Genomic DNA, 27,049 nt, shown 5'->3' with positions numbered 1-27,049 from the left:
CATGCGGTTTCGGTACCCCAAACCGTGTGGAATAGTAACCCCGTCCTTGTTGAAGTAGGGGCACCTTAAGTATTACCTGCTGGGAATACAGCTTATTAATTGCCTCTAGCACAGCCTCCCTGCCTGAGGGAGTTGTCGGCAAGGCATATTTGAGGAAACGGCGGGGGGAAGACATCTCGAATTCCAGCTTGTACCCCTGAAATACTACTTGAATGAAACAGGGATCCACCTGTGAGCGAGCCCACTGATCGCTGACATTTTTGAGACGGCCCCCCACCGTACCTGGCTACACCTGTGGAGCCCCCGCGTCATGCTGTGGACTCAGAGGAAGCGAGAGAAGAATTATGATTCTGGGAACAGGCTGACTGGTGCAGCTTTTTCCCTCTTCCCTTGTCTCTGTACAGAAAGGAAGCGCCTTTGACCCGCTTGCTTTTCTGAAGCCGAAAGGACTGTACCTGATAATACAGTGCTTTCTTAGTCTTTGAGGAAAACTGAGGTAAAAATATTTCTTCCCAGCTGTTGCTGCGGATACGAGGTCCCAGAGACCATCCCCAAATAATTCCTCACCTTTATAAGGCAGAATCTCTATGCGCCTTTTAAAGTCAGCATCACCTGTCCAGTGACAGGTCTCTAATACCCTCCTGACAGAATGGACCTTACATTCATTTTGGATGCCAGCCGGCAAAATATCCCTCTGTGCATCCCTCATATATAAGACGACGTCTTTAATATGTTCTCATGTTAGCAAACTAGTATGTTTGACAGGGTCACCGACCACGCTGCAGCAGCACGCTCTGCAGGTTTCAGTCTAGTACCTGAGTGTGTAAATACAGACTTCAGGATAGCCTCCTGCTTTTTATCAACAGGTACCTTCAAAGTGTCCGTTCCTAAAACGGCAGTGCCACCTATTTTGACAACCGTGTGAGCGCCTTATCCACCCTAGGGGATATCTCCCAGCGTAACTTATCCTCTGGCGGGAAAAGGTACGCAATCAGTAACTTTTTAGAAATTACCAGTTTCTTATCAGGGGGAACCCACGCTTTCCACACACTTCATTCATTCATCTGATGGGGGAACAAAACACTGCCTGCTTTTTCTCCCCAAACATAAAAACCCATTTTTAGAGGTTAATGTCAGAATTGTGTAACACATTTTTTATTGCCGGGATCAAGTCACGGATGTTCCTAGTGGATTGTGTATATGTCTCAACCTCGTCGACACTGGAGTCAGACTCCGTGTCGACATCTGTGTCTGCCATCTGAATGAGCGGCCGTTTTTGAGCCCCTGATGGCCTTTGAGACGCCTGGGCAGTCGCGGGCTAAGAAGCCGGCTGTCCCACAGCTGTTACGTCATCCACCCTTTTATGTAAGGAGTTGACACTGTCGGTTAATACCTTTCACCTAACCATCCACTCTGGTGTCGGCCCCACAGGGGGCGACATCACATTTATCGGCATCTGCTCCGTCACTATATAAGCCTCCTCCTCAACCATGTCGACACAGCTGTACCGACACACACAGGGAATGCTCTGACTGAGGACAGGACCCCACAAAGCCCTTTGGGGAGACAGAGAGAGAGTATGCCAGCACACACCAGAGCGCTATATAATGTGGGGATTAACACTATAACTGAGTGAATTTTCCCCCATAGCTGCTTGTATATACAATATTGCGCCTAAATTTAGTGCCCCCCCCTCTCTTTTTAACCCTTTGAGCCTGAAAACTACAGGGGAGAGCCTGGGGAGCTTTCTTCCAGCTGCACTGTGAAGAGAAAATGGCGCCAGTGTGTCTGAGGGAGATAGCTCCGCCCCTTTTCCGCTGCCTATTCTCCCGCTTTTTTCTGGATTCTGGCAGGGGTATTTACCACATATATAGCCTCTGGGGCTATATATTGTGGTATTTTTGCCAGCCAAGGTGTTTTTATTGCTGCTCAGGGCGCCCCCCCCAAGCGCCCTGCACCCTTAGTGACCGGAGTGTGAAGTGTGTATGAGAAGCAATGGCGCACAGCTGCAGTGCTGTGCGCTACCTTGGTGAAGACTGATGTCTTCTGCCGCCGATTTTCCGGACCTCTTCTTGCTTCTGGCTCTGTAAGGGGGACGGCGGCGCGGCTCCGGGACCGAACACCAAGGACTGGGCCTGCGGTCGATCCCTCTGGAGCTAATGGTGTCCAGTAGCCTAAGAAGCCCAATCCGGCTGCAAGCAGGCGAGTTCGCTTCTTCTCCCCTTAGTCCCTCGCTGCAGTGAGCCTGTTGCCAGCAGGTCTCACTGAAAATAAAAAACCTAAATCTATACTTTCTTTCTAAGGGCTCAGGAGAGCCCCTATTGTGCATCCAACCTCGGCCGGGCACAAGATCTAACTGAGGCTTGGAGGAGGGTCATAGTGGGAGGAGCCAGTGCACACCAGGTAGTCATAAATCTTTCTAGAGTGCCCAGCCTCCTTCAGAGCCCGCTATTCCCCATGGTCCTTACGGAGTTCCCAGCATCCACTAGGACGTCAGAGAAATATAGTCCTAAAAGACCTTCAAGTTGCCCCATTTGAACCACTTAATAAAGTGGATCTTAAATGGTTGACATCTAAAGTTCTTTTTCTACTGGCTATGGAGTCAGCTAGAAAAGTATCAGATTTAGGGACATTATCATGTCGTTCCCCATTTCTGATTTTTTTATCCAGATCTCATTACTAGATCTGGGTATCTTCCGAAGGTGGTGTCTAAATTCCACCTTAATGAAGACATTGTAGTACCGACTTTCCGGGTACCTGGCCTTTCTGCGGGAGATGCATCGCTGGACGTGGTCCGTGCATTAAGGATCTACGTGGATTGTACCAGTGCCATCAAAAAGACAGATTCTCTTTTGATTCTCAACAGATTTCACAAGACAGGATTGCCTGCTAAGCAGACACTGGCAAGATGGCTTCGGATGACGATTTCAGAAGCATATTCTCAAGCTGATCTCCCTGTTCCGGCTAATGTGTCTGCTCACTCTACTCGTAAGGGCAGCACAACGTGGTGCTTCAGCAGAACAGATATGTAAGGCTGCCACATGGTCTACCATTAACACATTCATTAGACATTATGCCATGGATACCTTTGCCTCTCATGACGCTGAATTGGGGCGAAGGATTCTCCTGTCCAATCAGGAGCATCCCCACCACTAAATTGCTTTGGGAAATCCCATTGTTATCTTGTGGATAACCTGTGGACCCTGCCGGAGAAATATACGTTATGGTAAGAACTTACCGTTGATAACGGTATTTCTCCTAAGTCCACAAGATCCACAGGGATCCCACCCTGACGCACCTGATCTGAGGATCCTCTTTCTTCTTGTATGGAAAGGTGTGCATGTGTGTTCTTATCGCCTAATTAGGGCTATGATGCTCCTGCCTTGAGTTTTGGGATACAACCGATTTGCCTGAGACAGGAGGCGGGGATATATGGACGGGCCCATTGCATGTTGGGAGGCCGGAAAGCTTTGACCGATTGGTGCAAATCCTCTGTCGCTTCATCATATCCCAATGTTATCATGTGGACTTGAGAAATACCGTTATCAACGGTAATTTCTTACCATAACGTATATATTCCCATAAAGTTGTTGATATGGTTACTGAACACTTGTGGAATTGTTTGTTTGTTTTTAATGATCTGTTTTTCAGGTTGTCTGCCTTCCTATATATGAAGTTTGGTCCGGACGGAGGAGGAAGCTGTGGCGAAAAAGGGGGTCTTTCTTCAAAACGTGCCAATGTTTAGTGAAAATGTGTAATTTTTTGTGATGTGACCCATACTTTGTGATGAATGCAAATTTATATTTGTAAGATTTTGTTCCTTTGTATCTTGGGACCGCTAAAGTTTCTATCAATATTCATGACTTCTTTCTCTAGTTTTTTCTGGATGATACCCTCTTGCTGTAAAGTTCTTCCCCATGGCTTCCTTTTGTTATGCACAGGTTTTGTTTGATTAAAGCAGTTCCTCTTAACTCATAAAAATTGACTCTTGGGAACGCCATCTATCTTTAAAGATGTTCGCTTTTGAAGTAACATTTGGTTTGCAAGGTGTCATTCTCAATAAAAATGGTTACGTCTAAGAAGTTGATTTCTTACTAATATTAAAAGTACACTTGATGTTTGATGCCATGGTCTTCTAAAAGGGCATGATGGAAGATCTTGCCTCCTTCTGTGATTAAACACCAATAAACTGAACATAAAGTTTACTTCTTCTCCACAGTCCTCCTATCAAAACCAAATTTGATATATACGAAGGTAGACAACCTAAAAAATAGGATTGGTAAGAAGAGATTTGGAGAATGAAAATCCAGATCAAAAAGAACAAAAGGCTTCCCCCACGGTGATTCATGTAACGTGTCGTTAAAAGACACTAAAATCACCAAATATATTATAGAATGCAGTTGTGAACTCAAGTATATAGGAAGAACCTCAAGGGCACTCAAAACCCAAACAAACTTCTCAGGAAAATAAGCTAAAGTGTGGAAAATCATTATCTTTTAGATCATTTAAAAAAAAAAAGCCACAAGTGTTCAGTAACCATATCTAAAACTTTATGGGAATAGAAAATGTAAAGAATACATGGAGGGACAGAGACAGACTAAAATGGCTCAAAGAGAAATGCAATGGATTTTCAAGTTACAAACTCTCAGACCTGGAGGTTTGAACAAAGATTTCGAACTCAAATGGTTCCTATAAACATGATTTACCCATGCCCTATATAACTCATCACTTCTTCTCTCATCCTTCAATTATTCAATACCATCATACATATCTTAAGGTTAAACAAAATGTTTATCCTACTATCATGAATCACTCCTAACTAACATATATAGTGGCACACAGTACTTTACATAAATGCAAAAGACAGTCTTATCTATCAAAGTTTCAACGCTTTATTGTGAAATAAGACGGTGTTTGGCTTTTATTTAATATCTCAAGTGCAGTCATGTGGAAAATATGCTGCAAAGTAAGAATGCTTTCAAACATAAAAGTGTTAAAAGTTTACTTTTTTTTTATCAATTAATAAAATACAAAGTGAATGAACAGGAGAGAAATCCAAATCAAATCAATATTTGGTGTGACCACCCTTTGCCTTCAAAAGAGCATCAATTCTTCTACGTACACTTGCACAGTTTTAGAAAGCACTCGGCAGGGAGGTTGTTCTAAACATCTTGGAAATCTTCAGTGGACATAGGCTTGCTCAAATCCTTCTGTCTCTTCATACAATCCCAGACAGACTCAATGATGTTGAGATCAGGGCTCTGTGTTGGCTATATCATCACAACCAGGACTCCTTGTTCTTCTTTATGCTGAAGATAGTTTATAATGACATTGGCTGTGTGTTTGGGGTCATTTTTCTGCTTCAGAACAAATTTGGAGCCAATCAAACGCTGCCCCCTGATGGTACTGCATAATGGCACCTGCCTGTATTTCACAGCATTGAGGACACCATTAATCCTGACCAAGGGCCCAAGTCAGAGCTGATCGTAGATGTGCTCTACGATCAGATTTTCTGACATGCGGGGGAACGCTAAGCCACAGGACTAGTCCACCCCACATGTCAGGCTCTAACCCTGCCCCAGCGCACATGTGCGAACGCATCGCACGGCAGCGATTTCGCGCCCACAGAGTAGCTCCCTGCCTGCGCAGCCATGTTTTGGGTCGCTGCGGCTGCGTTTTCCGGACCGTGTCCCCTCCCAGCAACGTTTTAACGCCATTGGCACGCCCCATCCCGCCTCTGCCTGTCAATCAGGCAGAGGCGATCGCACCAGTGAGATGCTTTCGCTCAGTGCACCTGCTGCGCGAGCACACTCCACAAAGGGCTTCAGATGTGATTGCCTCTGAATTAGGCCCCAAATCCAAAACCTGGAATAGACAGCAGGTGGAAATTATAGGCAATTAGCAAGACACCCCCAATAAAGGAGTTGTTCTGCAGGTGGTGACCACATACCACTACTCAGCTCCTATGCTTTCTGGCTGATGTTTTGGTCACTTTTGAAAGCTAGCGGTGCTTTCACTCTAGTGGTAGCATGAGACGGAGTCTACAACCCACACAAGTGGCTCAGGTAGTGCAGCTCATCCAGGATGGCACATCAATGCGAGCGGTGGCAAGAAGGTTTGCTGTGTCTGTCAGCGTAGTGTCCAGAGCATGGGGGCGCTACCAGGAGACAGGCCAGTACATCAGTAGACCTGGAGGAGGCCGTGGGAGGGCAACAACCCAGCAGCAGGACCACTACCTCCGCCTTTGTGCAAGGATGAACAGGAGGAGCACTGCCAGAGCCCTGCAAAATGACCTCCAGCAAGCCACAAATGTGCATGTGTCTACTCAAACGATCAGAAACAGACTCCATGAGGGTGGTATGAGGGCCCGACGTCCACAGGTGGGGGTTGTGCTTACAGCCCAACACCGTGCAGGACGTTTGGCATTTGCCAGAGAACACCAAGATTGGCAAATTCGCCACTGGCACCCTGTGCTCTTCACAGATGAAAGCAGGTTCTCACTGAGCACATGTGACAGAGTCTGGAGACGCCAAGGAGAACGTTCTGCTGCCTGCAACATCCTCCAGCATGACCGGTTTGGCAGTGGGTCAGTAATGGTGTGGGGTGGCATTTCTTTGGGGGGCCGCACAGCCTTCCATGTGCTCGCCAGAGGTAGCCTGACTGCCATCAGGTACCGAGATGAGATCCTCAGACCCCTTGTGAGACCATATGCTGGTGCGGTTGGCCCTGGGTTTCTCCTAATGCAAGACAATGCTAGACCTCATGTGGCTGGAGTGTGTCAGCAGTTCCTGCAAGACAAAGACATTGATGCTATGGACTGGCCCGCCCGTTTCCCCAGACCTGAATCCAATTGAGCACATCTGGGACATCATGTCTCGCTCCATCCACAGACTGTCCAGGAGTTGGCGGATGCTTTAGTCCAGGTTTGGGAGGAGATCCCTCAGGAGACCATCCGCCACCTCATCAGGAGCATGCCCAGGCGTTGTAGGGAGGTCATACATCCACGTGGAGGCCACACACACACTACTGAGCCTCATTTTGACTTGTTTTAAGGACATTACATCAAAGTTGGATCAGCCTGTAGTGTGTTTTTCCACTTTAATTTTGAGTGTGACTCCAAATCAGACCTCCATGGGTTAATAAATTTGATTTCCATTGATCATTTTTGTGTGATTTTGTTGTCAGCACATTCAACTATGTAAAGAACAAAGTATTTAATAAGAATATTTCATTCATTCAGATCTAGGATGTGTTCTTTTAGTGTTCCCTTTATTTTTTTGAGCAGTGTATTTTAACATTTACTACAAGATGATGTTTGGAGTTCTTTGCTGTTTTTGGTAGACATTACACTTACTCCGGGTCAGGAGTGTAAGGACACGCACCTCTGGTTACGGATGAAAATTTCAGTCACAGACGTGGACTTCCAGCCACGGACACACACTTCCGGTTGCACACATGTGGTTGGCAACTTACGGTCAGGGAACCGGAAGACTGGCAGATACAGGAAGTGAGGCATACAAAGGAAGTGTATACAGGGAGGTAGGACAGCACCCCCCCCCACACACACACACACACACACACACCTATTAATTAGACCCACTATAAATATATCTTCAGGCACTCCATAGACTCCAGCCTTGAAAAGTAGTTCCGAGATAGCTCAAGCTTCTAGGTTCCGTGGTAAGAACTTTGCAACGGATATACCAGTGACCATCTTGTGCAAGCTCTGGGTGTCCGATTGGCAGGGTATTTCCCGATGGACCCTGTCCAGTATACCACCATCGGCACCAAACATGCATTCCGGGTATGATACAAATTGGACTTTAGTAACTTTACTTGCAGATATGCTTGAGATATTTGCTGAATAATTTATGCAATGAATATGAGCTAGTATTATTTTTAGCTGTTTTAAATTCGGTGAGCAAAAACACCATTACTAAGGTGCTCTGAAATGCCGCATTTAGTAAATGAGCCCCATATGTACATATGAATGCAGATATTCGAAACACAAACCTTAGTGGTAAAGAAAAAAGTTTATGTACATTTTTTAATTCATCACAATGGAACAAAAGGGAGACAAATTATTACTGTGGTGGAGGATATGGTACAATCAAAGAAGGATAAATTAAGATTAACAGTTTTAATAGTCTTGTTAAGCACTTGTCACAATTATTAATTATATCATAAAGGCATTGCTGGTAATTGATTGGATAAAAACATGACAAAAGGGAAACAAAAGGGGGATATCCTGTTAGCCCCGGTAAAACTTTGGGTGCAAAAAACGCATGTCTTCCGCGATTATTATTTATTTCTTTTTTACAGGCTATCCGGATTAATCGCCTGTATAAAAAATAAAAAAATGCTCTTTCTTCCGAAAACACACAGGTTCAGTGAAACCTTGTGTTTTCGGTAGAAAAAGCCCCGTTTTTTTCACACGAAACCAGGGCTGTTCCAGGGATTTGGTTTCACCTGTCTGAGGCAGGCGAAACAAAATCCCTGATGACCGCAGACAACCTGCAGCGTCCCATGCCCGCTGCAGCAGGCTGGGACTGCAGGCATGGCGCGGCAGCCCGGAACTTAAAGCAACTACCACGGTGACCCCCGGCAGGGAAGCCAGGACAGGCTGTGACCCGCATCCCCCCCTCTCCCGGCAGCAGTCACATGATGGGGGAGCGGCCATGTGACCAGGAGGAGCTGAAGGATCATCGATGCACCAAGAGCTGTCAGCAGCCGGCACCCAGTGCAGCATCAGGTAACCCCGGATAAGCCACTGATTGTGCTGGCTTATCGAGGCTAATAGGATAGCCCCCAGCAGGACAATTAGCCCCGGTAAATAATGGGGCTAATTGGATATCCCCCAAAGTCTAGGTGAACTACTACAGACACCAAAATAGGTAAATAATGAAGCTCACCAAGATTATTTGTTTATAAAATCAACTGTTATCCATTTGCGGGTAATACTGGAACATTAGTCTGCTCTCAATGGGTCTGACTGCTAATTTATTTCTCATACTTTCTGAAATTCTGATTTACCATTTGTTTAATGTTGTTAACTTGTAATGCTTAAATAAAAAAAAGCAAGTAAAGACTAATTTCCATTAGTATAGATCAAATATGTGCTTCAATGAGCTCATTAATGTGTCGGAAATAATTGGGAGTGTTTTTACATAACTAAATCGAATTTGGTCAAACGGGTGGTCTTCAGTATGCCGGCTGTCGGGATCCCGACAGCCGGCATACCGACACTTTTTCTCCCTCTTTGGGGTCCACGACACCCCTGGAGGGAGAATAAATAGCGTGTTAGTGCGCCACCGTGCCCGCAGCGTGGCGAGCCTGCAAGGGGCTCATTTGCGCTCCCCTAGCTGTCTGTATGCCGGCGGTCAGGATTCCGGCGCCGGTATGCTGGCCACCGGCATACCCTACTACACCCGGTCAAACGATACCTTTACTTTAAATACAAGCTTAAAAAAAAGCTGCAAGCCCTGAGCAGCGTACGTCTGCAATGGTGTGTACACAGTGAGATTTTTTCTTTCGATTTTGACTATATAGTCAAAATCGCAAAAGAAAAGTTAGTGCAAATCGCAAGGTGTTATGCCACTTACGATCCCGCCAGGTCGGTATCGCAAGAAAAGATAGACTGTGCTGGTAAGTCAATCCTTGCTAGATCGGTGTACTATCTAGTTCATCTCACATGTCAATTACATCTCACATAAGCCAAAATCTCACATAAGCCAAAATCGTAAGCACACATAGTCCATATTTCAAGAAAAGTTAGTCAAAATCGGTGGTGCTGTGCTCCGGGGAATTCAGGGGAAATTGCAAAGTGAAAATCGGGCACAGCAAGGATCTCACCATGTGTACACACCATTACAGTGATCAGTATTTCTTCAGTGTTTAAAGTGTGCCCCAGCATTTCCAGTCTTTATTATGTAGTCCGTCGCATACAGAGTTTTCGCGTACATGATGAATTTGGTGTGTGGACTAAATCACATTATTCACAGGTGTTTTTATTAGGTGATCTGTGAAGCCAGATCCTACCAGCATTACCTATAACCTATATGCAAATGCAACAAAGACATATATTCTGTTACAGAAACTACAAGGTACCTTTAACTATTATCCTAAATGTATTATATACATCAACATTATTAAGCAGGGAGTGCTGGAGGGAAGCAGCATCCCATCTAATACCCTATTAGATCAGACATTTTTAGGAGTGCAATTTTTCACCAGAGTCAAGAGAACTTTAACTGTACTGCCATCAGCCCCAAAAAGCTTTAGCTTTGCAGAAAAATAGGATTTTGGTACTTACCAGGTAAATCCTTTTCTTTGAATCCATAGGGGGCACTGGAGTACTCTTGGGATATGGACGGGCGTAGCCGAACAAGGGCACTGAATATTTAAATTTAGGACCCTCCCCCCCCTCCATATCCCCGAGTACCTCAGTGTACGACCTCAGTGTTTTTTACTGAGCGAACAGGAACGATATAGAGAGGTTGACAATGGAGAATACCTATAACATAACGGACAACACAATGTTGACCCATAACCTGTCAACTAAACAGTTGACACCATAACCGATAGAACTTTATAATTTGAACCAATCGGTGAAAATGTGTTACCATAAGCTCCTCTGAGCTTAATATCAATGAAGTAAAACTTGTTACCCTAAGCTCCCTTGAGCTTAAAACAACCCCGGTAAAACTGCTCTGGGTGGGCGTCCAGTGCCCCCTATGGATTCAAAGAAAAGGATTTACCTGGTAAGTACCAAAATCCTATTTTCTTTATCATCCACTAGGGGTCACTGGAGTACTCTTGGGACGTACCAAAGCTTCCCTCGTGGGCGGGAGAGCTGTTTGATACTTGTAACAGTAGGCAGCCCAAAGCTAGATGCTGATGGCGCCACCATTTATAACGTGTAAACGTGCACAAACATGGTGCACATGAAGGCTATATAGCCGCGTTTTAGACACTCCACGACCCACTGGGTCTGACATTCCCACCGAACCTGTGGGATGAGCTATTACTGACGTAGGCGATTGTAACTTAGCCTTAAAGTAAACCTGACTTGTAGTCATTATTATTACCCAACTGGATAATGTCTGCTAAGAAACTGGCTAACCCCAGTTGGCAGTATCATAGAGAACAAACAACGTATTCATATCACGTACTGTTGACGTTCGGGACATATATAAACGCGTAATGCGTGTACCACATTCAGAATTCTAGAATGTGCTGTCCACACAGGAACCCCTATTGGTATATTGATGTGAAGAATACGAAAGCGTGATTCGTCCGAAGATCTGCTTTGTCATGAGAAAACTCAAATACGGTGGCTTGGAATACAAGGCACCCAAATATGAAAACAAAACCCTTGCCGAAGCCAAGGCTATAAGAAAATTGTTTTCCAAAGTGAGAAACTTAATTCCCATTTGTTGAAAGGGTTCAAAATATGAAAACTGTAAGAAATCTGAACCCAACTTCAAGTCGCCTGGCGCTGTAGGTGGGATAAATAGAGTGTGAACTTTGATGACACCTTGTAGAAAGATGTGTACAGACGCCAATAGAGGCAAACGTCTTTGAAAATAAGTTTACCACACAGATACCTGCACTCTTCGTGTAGATCAACGCAGTTTTCCATTCCACCCCGTTTAACAGAATACGGGTTACTTGAAGGATGATGTTGGAAACTTCCGAGGTTTACAACCTATGTAAGCCCACGAAATTTTGTAAAAATGAGCTGCCTTAAACGGCTTACTATTTCGTAACATGGTTAGTATAACCGATACTGTAATGCTCAATTTCTTAAGAGGGCGGTCTGCACCCTCACCCCGTCAACCGCAGCTGCGGTACATAGATAATAGGTACATAGGTAACTATGGGTAAACTAACGTTCCCTGATGTAACAGGTTGGACGTATTATGAGCGGGCCAAGATCGTGTGCAAGTATTCCTTGAAAATTCGAGAAGCAACTTCTCCGAAACCCATGAGCTACCACCAGTATGACTGTGACAAACTGTCTTATGAGCCGTTTTGACAACGGAGAGAGCAGCGGAAACTGGTGGAGCCAGATACACGATGCTGAATGACCACATGAATGTGAGAGACTCCACCGCCACTGCCCTTGTGATCTGTTTTGTACACATACTGAGCTTTTGTAATTGTGGCGAGATGCCATCATGTATACTTGAGGGTAACCCCCTTCTGTGGACTCACATATGAAACACCTGTGGATTTAATGTCCAGTTTTCAGGATCCAAATCCTGACGGGTGAGATCCTCTGTCTAACAGATGTCCACTCACGTAATGATCTCTTGACATTTTCACCTAATGGTGTTCTAAGCCATTGAGGATTTGAGTCACATGCCGCATTACCATGCGGCTTCTTGGTTCTCACTGGTTGTTGTGTATGCAACTGCCGTTGCCTTGTTTGACTGCTTAAGGCCAGCGTGAGACAGGCATCAAACATTTACCTGAAACTCATGGTTGTTCCTCTCCACAGAAATCTTTAGTAAAAGGCGAAAGATTTATTCGTTCTGAAGAGAAACCAGAGTATATACCTGGTCAGACTGAAAGCGAATCATGTATTGCATTGTAAAATGCACAGAGTTCTAGGACCTTTATCGACAGCAATCTTTGTTGCTGATTTTAACTACAAATCCTGACCCTCTGCGACTGTCGTCCAGAGTATATGCACCCTTTTCCCTCTGTGGGAAACGCGAGTGAAGGGTGGCGAACTAAATTGAAAACACAACTTTATTCTTAATAGGTGAATACACCAATGTACCGCTAGTGTGCGTGTTTTGCACTAATTACTAGACGTACATTTGTTATTGCTGGTGTAGTAGGTAAAAGTCTTTGATTTACCGTATTTATCATCTTACCTAGGCATTGACATCGTTTAGACGGAATTAGATGTGATTGTTTTCGAACTTGATCTGCTACCGCAGTATACCTTAGTAGCGCAAGTTAAAGGAACTTTGTTGAGACAGAGTTCTTATGTGAGATGAGCTATCATCCCAACCTCACTTTGGTAAATACCCAAAGCGATAAGCAACGGTAGACATGAAATGGTTAATGGTTGTGGCGATTTGCAACCGCTAGAACCTGTGAAGAACAAACCGGACTGGGTAAATACGCATTCAAATGCAATTATGCAATTGTGTGGCTCCAATAAGCAAATACTAACCGCAGAAAATCCATTTTCTAACTGTAGTAAATGACTTGCTGATTGATATTGCAACGGAGCTGTTTGGTTTTGCTCAAACAGAGGGGAATAAGTAACTCTGACTCTGTTGGCGTACTACTGCCTGGTTTATAAACCTGCAAAGACTAAATGACAACCTGCCAACCGTTCGACAGAGGCAGTTTTGTCCTTTAAGCTGTAAATAGCTGAGACCTGTATGAGTTGAAGTCCTGAAACCTCGCAAATGTAACATGTAAATACGCGCTTCCACAATTGTAAAAGAAGTCATCAAACCACTGGCTTGCTGACTGTAACGTCCTGTCGTTACAAGGCGTGACTGTTCCTTATAAAGGGATAAAACGCCGTTACAAATATACTGTATGCGGTAATGGCTGAATATCATAAAGGGATAAAATACCGTTACAAGTATATCAAATTTATGAGCAAACAAGCTCTGGCCTTGTCGCGCTTAACTAGCGACAATGAAAATAACCGGCGTTAGCAGAAGCTTTACAGATATACTCTGCAGCTTCTTTTACCAGTGATCGTCATTGTTTGATACATAGATTCTAGTGACCCAAATGTATCCTGGGTTTTTATAATGTTTGAAAGAAAATCATCTAGCAATGGCGGATCGCGTCCTTTTGGAAACGATTATGTATGGTTGTTAACAACCCCCCCGCACTATCTGAGTGCTGGTCTAATGTACCCTTCTCACTCGTAGTTATAATTTGACATAGAATCGAGTGAAATAAACACTCTGGTACCCAAAGGGAAATTGGCCCTTTGGAAGACTGTCTTTTGTTAGGGCTGGCGGAGTCATTTCGAGACTCCGATGTTACCGCTCTTTTAATTTGAATTGCCAATGTTAACATAGGATTTTTAAAATTATTTTTAGTCTGCACTATAGCCTTACTCGCTATGTAGACAGACACCATAAAATAATAGGCAATAGACAGACACTTGCACGACTTAATGAAGTTATTATGTGTCATATATATATATATGTTATTGCTGAACAGCATATTCATATGAAACTCAAGCTTGTTTCTCTCTACGGAAATCTTTAGCAAAAAACGAAAGATTTATTCGATATGAAGAGAAATCAAAATATTGTCTTTTATGTGAAAAGCAGTTCACATGGGCATATGAAACCCCAACCAAATTCCTACTAACTTCCCTGCGCCTCTGGTGGCTGAGAGATGTAGGGCAGGAATGTTCTAGAATTAATTAGAAATACAGATTACATGGCTGACTTATGTGAAAACTGAACCAAAAAATTCCCACTAACACCCCTGCGCCTCCTTGTGGAGTATAGGTGTATGGGCGGAATGTTCTGGAATTATAACCTGGAAGAACAGCAATGATTAAAATGACCGTCATGCCATGCTTCCACTGAAAATCACAGGACAGGTTACCTGCTGCAGCGTTAATATATAGGCTTAATAGCCTATTATACATTAAATATAGGCTTAATAGCCTATTCTACAGTTACAGGTCTATTATACAGTAAAATCCGTGCAGTTTACAATACATTATGCAGCCTTATGCTTTAGTTAGTCTTCCAGTTATTTCATTAACTGTTTAAACACTAAGCAGTCTCTTACCCCATGCAGCCTTCTGCTGCTATGGGCTTTACTCAACACTGCCTGCAGTGAATTGTATTATTTCCAACATATCTTATTCCCAAGCAGCCTTTGCTGCTGCTATGGGTCAATAACTTGTTTAAAAACTGAGCAGTCTCTTATTTAGAACTGAGCAGTGTCTTAACCCATGCAGCCTTTGCTGCTGCTATGGGCTTTACTCACCGTCACCCCCCCGCAGCCGCGCTGCTTGTGATGTAGCTTCTCCCTGTGCAGCGCCGGAAGCGAGTGCAGGGAGCTTGGGGAAACCCGGGGAGCGCTGGTATAGTGCGCCGGGGAGCCCTAGGAACGGGCGGCGCCTCATACAGCAGTGGCCGGGTGCAGCGCTGGAAGAGCGGCCGGCGTCTTTAGTGACGTACGGCCGCTCGGAGCTTTAGACCCGGGTACGCAGAGTGGCTGCTTGGGCGGCGCTCGCGTACAGTGGCTGGGAGAGCGGCCGGCGTCTGAGTGACGTGCGGCCGCTCGGTTACCGTGCTGGGAGAGCGGCCGGCGTCTGAGTGACGTACGGCCGCTCGGTTACAGTGGCAGAGTACTGGTACAGTGGCTGGGAGAGCGGCCGGCGTCTGTGAGTGACGTGCGGCCGCTCTCTCGTTCAGCGGGGTCCTCTGTAAGCGGCGGGCAAAGCGGCGGTAAAAATAAAGGCTTTTCCCACACAGCAGGGCGGCAGCGTGAGCTGACCGCCCTGACCCCCCCACCATACCTTGCAGTGTCGCACTTCTGTAAGCTCCGTCCAGATTGTGACGGGGCTTCCATCCTGGCTGTGACGGGGCTTCTTACTGTAAGCACCGTCCAGTTTTCAGCTCTCCTCCTGGCTGTGACGGGGCTTGTAATCTCCGTCCAGTTGCAGTAGGAGACAGTCTGCCTGTGGCTGTGAGGGTGCTCTTTGTGAGGACCGACACGCCATGCGCTGCCTTGTAGCGCCTGTGGCTGTGAGGGTGCTCTTTGTGAGGACCGACACGCCATTCGCTGCCCGTGCAGCGGCACTATCCCGGACCCATGTTTTTCCAGAAACTGGGAAGGGATGTGCTAAGTGTAAAAATAAAAAGTAAAAATAAAAATAAAAATCCAAGTGTGGATATACCACAAGCCTTGTTCGTGCTGTGAGCACCGAAAGAACACTGAGGTCGTACACTGAGGTACTCGGGGATATGGAGGGGGGGGAGGGTCCTAAATTTAAATATTCAGTGCCCTTGTTCGGCTACGCCCGTCCATATCCCAAGAGTACTCCAGTGACCCCTAGTGGATGATAAAGAAATAAATATGTTTGTGATGAGAAACCACTGTGCATAAATTACCTGCAGCATGCAGCTGATCTGCCAGATCATACAGCAATTTAAAGTTATCTCCACTCTTCAGTCCTCGACCTAGAAATGACAGAAGACCGTAGCAGTAGGGTGCAGAGAAAACGCAGTTACTTTGCTTACATGAACATGGGTGCAGAGAACATCCTAGCCATGTTTATTGTTACCATGTCAGTTGAAGCTTTAATAAAATAATAATGAAAAAGCATAATTACCCTGACAGACACAGACATACAGACACACACACACACACGACTGACTTGAAAACCCAACTCCACTCAAAATTTACATTTTAGCTATTTTAACCAAAGAGTACAGATAGGGAATCCAGTAGTTCAAGGGTACTCACCCCAACATTACTAAAGTGGTTACTTGTCCATATTTCACAACAGACCACTGTCTATGACAGATGTTCCGAAACTCTCATTACAGTCCAGGTTTTAAGGATATCTATGCTGGAGCACAGGTGACTTAATTAGTACCTCAGGTCAATTTGATTTAACCATCTGGGGTCAAGCATTGATATCCTTAAAACCTGGACTGCAATGGTGGAGCCTGGGAACGTCTGGTCTAAGATATGCTGATTGATATATGTGTGTAAGCAGTAAGGAGCCTTTCAATGCTAGCTACTGAGATCTTCCAAACCCCAAGGACCTGGTTAGCTAGAAGAGATGGAGAATGTTAGCTTCAACTAAAATTTTGAGAGGAGTCAAGTCTTTAAAACTGGCGTCATCTAGAAATTTATGTAGACTTTAAATTCATCAATAAAGTAAAAAGGCCTCTCACTGCGTAAAATGTATTGTACTCGTACGTATAATCATATGTATGGCCTTGGTAAAGTATATTTTTCCACTTTGTCTTTATACTTGTCTAAGCGTTTGTTCCAACAGTACACCAATGCATCTATCCCTGCATAGAAGAAATCAGTGTCAAGCACATGTAGCCAGGACATGACGGCTTGCTGCACTTCACCATCAGTTGCCAAACACCTTCCATCTAGGTGCCTCTTCAATGGTCCAAAGATATGGAAGTGACTTGGCGCCAGGACAGGGCTGTGGTGGACGCGATTGGCCGGCCGGATCACTGCTCATCATGAACATCTGCCCTGCTGTTATCAAAGGCAGTGCACCAAACCTGTTCCGGTGACATGATGTTATCACCGTATACCTCGACAGGTTGGCAATGCATTTCAGCTGCTGATGTGTCAGTTCGATGCAGAAATTTGAACATATGACGCACCTCAATGTTTGACCATGTTTCCGCCAGCCCTGCCACCTTACAACTGATGTTGGGAGAGTATACTGATGTGAGGTAAAGTCTAAAGGCCGTGAGGAGAAGCAGCTAGGCAGGAAATTGGAATGAAATAGAGAACATTACACAAGTGGGTGGTCCTGCTACCTTACTTATTGAACCACCCTTGTATATCAGCACATTATGGTCAATGGAATTTCTCTATTATGGTCAGGCCAACACGCTCACATTGTACAAAAACCTAGACAACCGAGGTGTAAATGTGGTGGAAAAAAAAATAAGATTTTATGAAGTAGCCCATAGCAACCAATCAGATTCTGTGAATCATTTACTGGAATGTATTAGAAAAAATAAGATTTTACTCACCGGTAAATCTATTTCTCGTAGTCCGTAGTGGATGCTGGGGACTCCGTAAGGACCATGGGGAATAGACGGACTCCGCAGGAGACTGGGCACTCTAAGAAAGATTTAGTACTACTGGTGTGCACTGGCTCCTCCCTCTAACCTCAGTTAAGGAAACTGTGCCCGGAAGAGCTGACATTACATGGAAAGGATTTTGGAACCCAGGGTAAGACTCATACCAGCCACACCGTATAACTTGTGATAAACTTACCCAGTTAACAGTATGAACAAACAACAGAGCATCAACCAATGGATGCCAACATAACATAACCCTTTATTAAGCAATAACTATATACACGTATTGCAGAAAGTCCGCACTTGGGACGGGCGCCCAGCATCCACTACGGACTACGAGAAATAGATTTACCGGTGAGTAAAATCTTATTTTCTCTAACGTCCTAGTGGATGCTGGGGACTCCGTAAGGACCATGGGGATTATACCAAAGCTCCCAAACGGGCGGGAGAGTGCGGATGACTCTGCAGCACCGAATGGGCAAACATAAGGTCCTCCTCAGCCAGGGTATCAAACTTGTAGAATTTTGCAAAGGTGTTTGAACCCGACCAAATAGCAGCTCGGCAAAGCTGTAATGCAGAGACCCCTCGGGCAGCCGCCCAAGAAGAGCCCACCTTCCTTGCGGAATGGGCTTTCACTGATTTTGGATGCGGCAATCCAGCCGCAGAATGAGCCTGCTGAATCGTGTTACAGATCCAGCGAGCAGTAGTTTGCTTTGAAGCAGGAGCACCCAGCTTGTTGGATGCATACAGGATAAACAGCGAGTCAGTCTTCCTGACTCCAGCCGTTCTGGTTACCTAAATCTTCAAAGCCCGGACTACGTCAAACAGCTTGGAATCCTCCAAGTCACAAGTAGCCGCAGGCACCACAATAGGTTGGTTCAAATGAAAAGATTACACCACCTTTGGCAGAAATTGCGGACGAGTCCGCAATTCTGCCCTGTCCATATGGAAAACCAGATAGGGGCTTTTACATGACAAAGCCGCCAATTCTGACACACGCCTAGCCGAAGCTAAGGCCAACAGCATGACCACTTTCCACGTGAGATACTTTAGCTCCACAGTCTTAAGTGGCTCAAACCAGTGGGATTTCAGGAAACCCAACACCACGTTAAGATCCCAAGGTGCCACCGGTGACACAAAAGGGGGTTGAATATGCAGCACTCCCTTAACAAACGTCTGAACCTCAGGCAGTGAAGCCAGTTCTTTTTGAAAGAAAATGGATAGGGACGAAATCTGGACCTTTATGGACCCTAATTTTAGGCCCATAGTCACACCTGACTGTAGGAAGTGCAGGAATCGACCCAGCTGGAATTCCTCTGTAGGGGCCTTCCTGGCCTCACACCAAGCAACATATTTTCGCCATATACGGTGATAATGCTTTGCTGTCACGTCCTTCCTAGCCTTTATCAGCGTAGGAATAACTTCATCCGGAATGCCTTTTTCCGCTAGGATCCGGCGTTCAACCGCCATGACGTCAAACGCAGCCGCGGTAAGTCTTGAAACAGACAGGGCCCTTGTTGCAACAGGTCCTGTCTGAGAGGCAGAGGCCATGGGTCCTCTGAGCATTTCTTGCAGTTCCGGGTACCAAGTCCTTCTTGGTCAATCCGGAACAATGAGTATTGTTCTCGCTCCTCTTTTTCTTACAATTCTCAGCACCTTTGGTATGAGAGGAAGAGGAGAAAACACATAGACCGACTGGAACACCTACGGTGTTACTAGTGCGTCCTGAGGGTCCCTTGACCTGGCGCAATACGTTTTTAGCTTTTTGTTGAGGCGGGACGCCATCATGTCCACCTGTGGGAGTTCCCATCGATTTGCAATCTGCGTGAAGACTTCCTGATGAAGTCCCCACCCTCCCGGGTGGAGGTCGTGCCTGCTGAGGAAGTCTGCTTCCCAGTTGTCCACTCCCGGAATGAACACTGCTGACAGTGCGCTTACGTGATTCTCCGCCCAGCGAAGAATTCTGGTGGCTTCTACCATCGCCACCCTGCTCCTTGTGCCGCCTTGGCGGTTTACATGAGCCACTGCCGTCTGACTGGATCAGAACCGGTTGGTCGCGAAGCAGGGTCTCCGCTTGACTTAGGACATTGTATATGGCCCTTAATTCCAGGATATTGATGTGAAGGCAAGTCTCCTGCCTTGACCACAGCCCTTGGAAATTTCTTCCCTGTGTGACTGCCCCCCACCCTCGGAGGCTTGCATCCGTGGTCACCAGAACCCAGTCCTGAATGCTGAATCTGCGACCTTCGAGAAGGTGAGCACTCTGCAGTCACCACAGGAGAGACACCCTGGCTCTGGGGGATAGGGTGATTAACCGATGCATCCGAAGATGTGATCCAGACCACTTGTCCAGTAAGTCCCATTGGAAGGTCCTCCTATGGAACCTGCCGAAGGGAATGGCCTCGAATGATGCCACCCTCCTTCCCAGGACTCGAGTGCAGTGATGCACTGACACCTGTTTTGGTTTTAATAGATTCCTGACCAGTGTCACGAGCTTCTGAGCTCTCTCTATCGGGAGATAAACCCTTTTCTGGTCTGTGTCTAGGATCATGCCTAGGAGAGGCAGATGAGCTGTAAGAACCAACTGCGACTTTGGAATATATAGAATCCAGCCGTGTTGCCGTTTCACTTCCAGAGAAAGTGATACGCTGTTCAGCAACTGCTCTCTTGATCTCGCTTTTACGAGATCGTCCAAGTACATGATTTCAGGATTTTGGTACTTACCGATAAATCCCTTTCTCCGATTCCACAGGGGCCACTGGAGCGTAGTTACAATGGGGAATAGTAGGCAGTAATTGGGAGCTGGCACTTTAAAAAAACTCTAACCCTGTGGCTAGCTCCTCCCCTACTATCTCCCCTCCAAGCCAGTCTACGTAAAACTGTGCCCAAGGAGAGCTGTAATAAAGAAAACCTTAAGGTAGAGGAGGAGGTTATTGACGTCCAGTCAACCAGGATAACCCAAACTAACCCTGGAATAGAACCTAACAATAAACAGGCTAACCTGAACTCAACAAGCAGTCATTTATTGAACCGCAAACCGTTAAGCAAAAAACAACAACAAGGAGGAACAGCGCTGGGCGGGCGTCCAGTGGCCCCTGTGGAATCGGAGAAAGGGATTTATCGGTAAGTACCAAAATCCAGATTTCTCTTTCATCCACTAGGGGCCACTGGAGCGTAGTTACAATGGGGACGTCCCAGAGCTCCCAGAACGGGTGGGAGAGCGCTGAGAGTCCTGTAAAACCGCTCGGCCAAACTGAGATGCAGATGCCGCGAAAGTATCAAACTTGTAGAATTTGACAAACGTATGACGGCCGGACCAAGTAGCCGCCCGACATAAAGTAGTCATAGAGACCCCCCCGGGCAGCCGCCCACGAAGGTCCCACAGAGCGTGTGGAGTGTGCTGAAATGGAAGATGGAGGTTCCCGAGAAGCCGCCAAATAAGCTTGTCTGATGGTCAGTCGAATCCATCTAGACAAGGTTTGCTTAGAGGCCGGCCAACCACGGCGGGCAGCGTCGTACAGAACAAATAAGGAATCAGACTTCCGAATAGCTGAAGTCCTATCCACATAGATCTTGAGGGCTCTTACAACGTCCAATGATCTCGCATCCGGAGAGTCCCCCGAGAGGGCCGGGACAAGCGGCTGATTGATGTGAAAATCAGACACCACTTTAGGTAGAAAGGACATACGAGTACGAAGCTCGGCTCTATCCGCATGAAACACCAGGTAAAGAGACCTGCAAGAGAGAGCCCCCAGTTCCGACACCCGTCTAGCGGAAGCCAGCGCCAGGAGAAGAACCACCTTCCAGGTGAGATATTTTATCTCTACTGATTCCAGGGGCTCAAACAATGAAGACTGCAGAAAAGACAGGACAAGACTGAGGTCCCATGGCGCTGTCGGAGGACGGAAGGGAGGTTGTATTCGAAGAACCCCTTGAAAGAAGGTCTGAACCTCAGGCAGCAAGGCTAACCTTTTCTGGAAGTAAACCGAAAGAGCAGAGGCCTGCACTTTTAGTGAGCCCAGTCTTAGGCCTGCTGAAAAACCCGCCTGCAAAAAACGGAGGAGACGGGCTAAGCTATACACGGAAGGAGAAAATTCTCGACGCTCACACCATGCTACATAAGCCTTCCAAATGCGGTAGTAGTGAGAAGATGTAACTGACTTTCTAGCTCGAAGCATAGTAGGTATAACTGTACGAGGAATCCCCTTCCTTGTCAAGATGGCTTTCTCAACAGCCACGCCGTCAAACGTAGCCTGCGTAAGTCTGGATAAAGAAAAGGACCCTGTTGTAGAAGGTCGTCTCGTAGTGGTAGGGTCCAAGGCTCGGCCACCGACAACAGATGTAGAGTGGAGTACCAAACCCTGCGTGGCCAATCCGGAGCCACTAGGAGAACCAGAGCGTCTTCCCTCTTGATGCGTTGCAGAACCTTTGGCAACAGCGGGAAAGGAGGAAAGAGGTAGACGAACCGAAAATTCCAAGGAGCCGTGAGGGCATCCACGCCCGCCGCCGCCGGGTCCCTTGTCCGAGAGTAATAAAGAGGCAACTGATGGTTCAGGCGGGATGCCATGAGGTCGATCTGTGGTTTTCCCCACCGACGTACCAGTTGCCAAAACACCTGGGGATGTAGCGACCACTCTCCCGGGTGCATGTCCTGTCGGCTTAGTCGGCTTCCCAATTGTCCACTCCCGGAATGAATATTGCCGAGAAGGACGGAGCATACTTCTCCGCCCAGAGAAGGATGTTGGTGACTTCCCTCATCGCTGCGCGGCTGCGAGTGCCGCCCTGACGGTTGATGTACGCTACCGCCGTGGCGTTGTCGGACTGAACTCTGACCGCTCGACCTCGCAGGAGGTGATGTGCCTGCAGCAGGGCGTTGTACACCGCCCTTAGTTCGAGAATGTTTATGGGGAGAGCGGATTCGTGGATTGACCAGCGCCCCTGAAACTGATGTCCCAGGGTCACTGCCCCCCAGCCTCGCAGACTGGCGTCCGTGGTGAGGAGAGTCCAATCCCATATGCCGAACCGTCTTCCTTCCAACAGATGGGTCGACTGGAGCCACCAGAGCAGCGATGACCGTGCCTTTGGAGATAGCGTCACCCGCTGATGAAGGAACAGATGAGATCCTGACCACTGATGTAGAAGACACAGCTGAAACGGTCGAGAGTGGAAGCGACCGTACGGAAGAGCTTCGAACGCTGCTACCATCTTTCCCAGCAGGCGAATGCACAGATATACTGACACCCGACGGTGCTGAAGGACCAATCTTACCAGTGTCTGTAGAGACAGTATCTTGTCCCGCGGAAGGAAAACCCTCTGATGGACTGTGTCGAGAATCATTCCCAGAAACAACAGCTGTTGTGAGGGGCATAAGTGAGACTTCGGAAAATTCAGGACCCACCCGTGTCGGATCAGAAGGTCCTGTGTCATCCGGATATTCTGAAGTAACCCTTCTGCTGAGCTTACTTTTATTAGCAGATCGTCCAGATAGGGAACAATTGTCACACCCTGCTTCCGAAGTAGGGCCATCATGACCGCCATGACCTTTGTGAACACTCTGGGAGCAGAAGAGAGACCGAAAGGAAGGGCCTGGAACTGTAAATGAACGTCCTGTATTGCGAACCGGAGAAAAGCCTGATGAGGAGGCCAAATGGGAACATGTAAGTATGCGTCCTTGATGTCTAAGGATGCCAGAAACTCGTCTTTTTCCAACCCCGCAATAACAGACTGGAGGGACTCCATCTTGAACTTGAATACCTTCAAATACGGATTGAGATCTTTCAAGTTCAGGATTGGTCTGACTGAGCCGTCCGGCTTCGGTACTAGAAACAGGCTTGAGTAATAGCCCTGTTTCCGATGATGCGAGGGAACAGGGATCACAACCCTTGCAGACAGAAGCTTCTGGACCGCGGCTTGTAAGGCAACTCCCCGGTTGTCGGAAACTGGCAAACCTGTGGTAAAGAACCGCTGGGGTGGTTGTTCCTGAAAAACGAGCTTGTAACCGCAAGTGATGAGATCCCGGACCCAAGCATCTGGGCAGGACTGTATCCAGACCTCCTTGAAATCCCACAAACGAGCTCCCACCCTGTGATCTTCCAGGTGGGAGGGAGGCCCGTCATGCGGTGGCAGTGGTAGAAGACTTAACGTCTGACTGGGCTGAGGCTGCGGAACTTCTACCCCTGCCGCCGCCTCTACCTCTATGGCCACGGAAGGTAGAAGCTCCACCCCTGCCCTGTCCTCGAAACCTGGAAGGGGCACGAAAGGATCGAAAAGAGGGACCCCTATATGGTCTGCGAGCGGCTGGAGCAGCAGAAGGAAGATAAGCCGACCTACCCCCCGTAGCCGTAGAGATCCAGGCATCCAGATCCTTACCAAACAGAAACTCACCCGTAAAGGGCAACGCCTCTGCCGCCCTTTTGGATTCCGTATCCGCATGCCAATGCCGGAGCCATAGCGCTCTACGGGCCGCAATTGTTAAAGCGGAAATTCTAGCTCCGAGAACACCTATGTCCTTGGACGCTTCGCAGAGATAAAGGGCTGATTCACGGATGTGTTCTGCCAACTCCATCAATTGATCCGCCGGTAATTCGTCACGAATTCCAGAGGACAATTGTTCTGCCCAGGCTTCGATCGCCTTGTTGACCCAACAACCTACCTGCGCCGGGCGATGTAAAACCCCTGCCGCAGAGTAAATATTCTTTAAGGTAGACTCCAACTTCCTATCTGACGCCTCCTTAAGTGAAGTTGCCCCCGGAACAGGCAGGACCGTCTTTTTGGACAGATGAGACACCGAAGGATCCACGATCGGAGAGGTCTCATAGCGCGTTCTGCTACCTGCGGGAAAAGGATAGGAAGACAACATTTTTCTTGATACCTGAAATTTCGCGTCTGGATGCTTCCAGGTTGTTGTTATAAGCACATCCAGCTCCTCCGAAACTGGAAAAGTCACCGGCAGGTATTGGTCGGTGCCAAACCTTGAAGGGCGTAAGGTGTCTTCCGTCTCCTCAACCTGTAAGACTGAGCGAATAGCAGTAATAAGAGCCTCTATACCCTGAGCTACTGGTTCAGAGTCCTCATATACCTGATCGTCAGTATCCTGGATATCCACATCCTGTATATCCTGTACATCTAACCCCGCCTCATCTAATTGAGGCATATCATCATCAAAGTCCTGTAACACAGAGGCTAGCAATCTCTTTTTTGCAGCCTGTTGGGGGGGGCTAAAGGACGGGGCTTGGGAAGGGATTACAGCCCTGGAAAGCCCTTCCACTGACTTTGCCAATGAGACTGCCCATGCAGGTTCTGGCGCCGGTACCGGGACAAGTTGTCGGAACCGGGCCGCCTCCCTATCTTCCCGAGAGGCTTTAAGTTCCCCAGTCAGCAGGGACATCACCTCTGTGAGTTGTGTCGTCCATGTCGAGGCGTTTTGGGGTTCTGAGGAGGGCTGAGTCGATGGCTGACTCCTCACCTGCAACCTGACCCTGCTTTTGTGTTGCCTTGGAGCCTTTGGTGGCCATGGCAGCACCTAAACTTGATACCCTTCCCCCACAGGAAAACAGCTATAGGCAGAATGGGAGGGAGGGGAGTGAAGCAGGGAAGAACGTAGCCACAGCAGCCCGATCTGTCCTGCACGATACTGTGTGCAGTGACAGGCTGTAATAACCAAATAGTGTACCTTGCAGTGCCCCCGAGTGCCCCCCCTTTCCCACTGTAACTGCTCCGTGGTCGGCGTGGCCTCCGTCCCGCGCTGCTGCTGACAGGAAAGGACGGGTCCCCAGCGCGCGCTACTTCCGGGCGCGCATAGCGGGACTAAGCCCCGCCCCCTCCCGACGGCGCCAAATTCAAAGTTGCCCTGTCTCTTTATGCCGGATCCCTGTAGCGGCTCTGTGAGCCGCGCTGGCGGGGATCCGAGCAGGGAGGAGGGCGGGCGGCTGGCGGGCGAGCGCGCGGCACCGCTGTTAAGTTTACTTTTTTTTTTTTTTAAATAAATATTAAATAAACATGATTAATAATCCGAGGGGAGGAGGGGGGGGGGGGGGGGATTGGGGGGGTTGTTTGGGTGCTGGAGGGGTGTTCTGTCACTGTCCCCCTGTCAGTCAGTCACCGATAATAAAATGAATTCTTCAAAACCCCCGTCACCCCTTCATCCCAACACTCTGGAGGGAAGTGGGGGAAATACAGACACTCACCTTTCAAGTGGTGGAGGGTGGCCCCGACACACGCCGCACGCAGCGGTGTCCGGCGCAGATACTCACCGCTGCCGTGCTGCCGGAATCTTCTGCTGGATGGAGTGGTCCCGACACGCGCCGCACGCAGCGGTGTCCGCCAACTCAGGAGAGCTCAGTGTCTCCCTCAGCTGGGGCCCATCCCGAGCCGCACGCAGCTGCGATGGGACCCCGCCGGCAGCTCCCACGGTGCAGACTGGCAGTGGCAGAGCTGCCAGTCTGTGTGTGTGTGTAAAGAAAAATAAAATAATAAAGAAAAAAGAAAAAATTTCTTCAGCTAAACCCAAGTGAACCAGCTCCCTTGGGCACTAAACTAAGACTGGCTTGGAGGGGAGATAGTAGGGGAGGAGCTAGCAACAGGGTTAGAGTTTTTTAAAGTGCCAGCTCCCAATTACTGCCTACTATTCCCCATTGTAACTACGCTCCAGTGGCCCCTAGTGGATGAAGGAGAAAATAGTGACACCTTGCTTCCGCAGGAGCACCATCATTTCCGCCATTACCTTGGTGAATATTCTCAAGGCCGTGGAGAGACCAAACGGCAACGTCTGAAATTGGTAATGACCATCCCGTACCGCAATTCTGAGGTACGCCTGATGAGGTGGATAAATGCGGACATGAAGGTATGCATCCTTTATGTCCCGAGTCACCATAAAATCTCCCCCTTTCAGGCTTGCAATAACCGCTCTTAGCGATTCCATCTTGAACTTGAACCCTTTCAGGTATATGTTCAGGGATTTTAAATTCAATATGGGTCCGACCGAACCGTCTGGTTTCGGGACTACAACATGGTCGAATAATAACCCCCTCCTTGTTGAAGGAGGGGAACCTTGACCACCACCTGTTGAAGATACAATTTATGAATTGCAGTTAACACTGTTTCCCTCTCGTGGGGGAAAGCCGGCAGGGCCGTCGGTGAGGGGGCATCTTCTCAAAGTCCAGCTTGTATCCCTGAGACACAATATCTATTGCCCAGGGATCTATCAGGGAGTGAACCCACTTGTGGCTGAACTGACGAAGGCGTGCCCCCAC

At 47.5% G+C, this 27,049-nt stretch overlaps 1 protein-coding gene, 1 non-coding gene and 1 pseudogene across 2 annotated transcripts in view; all 3 read right to left on the bottom strand.

Moving 5' to 3' along the window:
- The window catches only part of ETFA (electron transfer flavoprotein subunit alpha), a 163,363-nt gene that overhangs the window by 90,119 nt on the left and 46,195 nt on the right, over nucleotides 1-27,049 (bottom strand). Inside the window, exon 8 of the mRNA XM_063926589.1 lies at nucleotides 16,125-16,193. Within this exon, the coding sequence (XP_063782659.1) occupies nucleotides 16,125-16,193 (69 nt within the window). The remainder of the gene's footprint in view (nucleotides 1-16,124; nucleotides 16,194-27,049) is intronic.
- LOC134938686 (U5 spliceosomal RNA) lies at nucleotides 12,442-12,556 on the bottom strand. The gene has a single exon (XR_010181195.1). It is a non-coding gene; the product is annotated as a U5 spliceosomal RNA (small nuclear RNA).
- Nucleotides 14,193-14,300, bottom strand: LOC134938776 (U5 spliceosomal RNA; annotated as a pseudogene).

This window comes from Pseudophryne corroboree, chromosome 6, assembly GCF_028390025.1.
Source record: "Pseudophryne corroboree isolate aPseCor3 chromosome 6, aPseCor3.hap2, whole genome shotgun sequence".
Lineage (NCBI taxonomy): Eukaryota > Metazoa > Chordata > Amphibia > Anura > Myobatrachidae > Pseudophryne > Pseudophryne corroboree.
The sequence above is the reverse complement of the archived record's forward strand: the minus strand, read 5'-3'. Positions and strand labels throughout refer to the sequence as shown.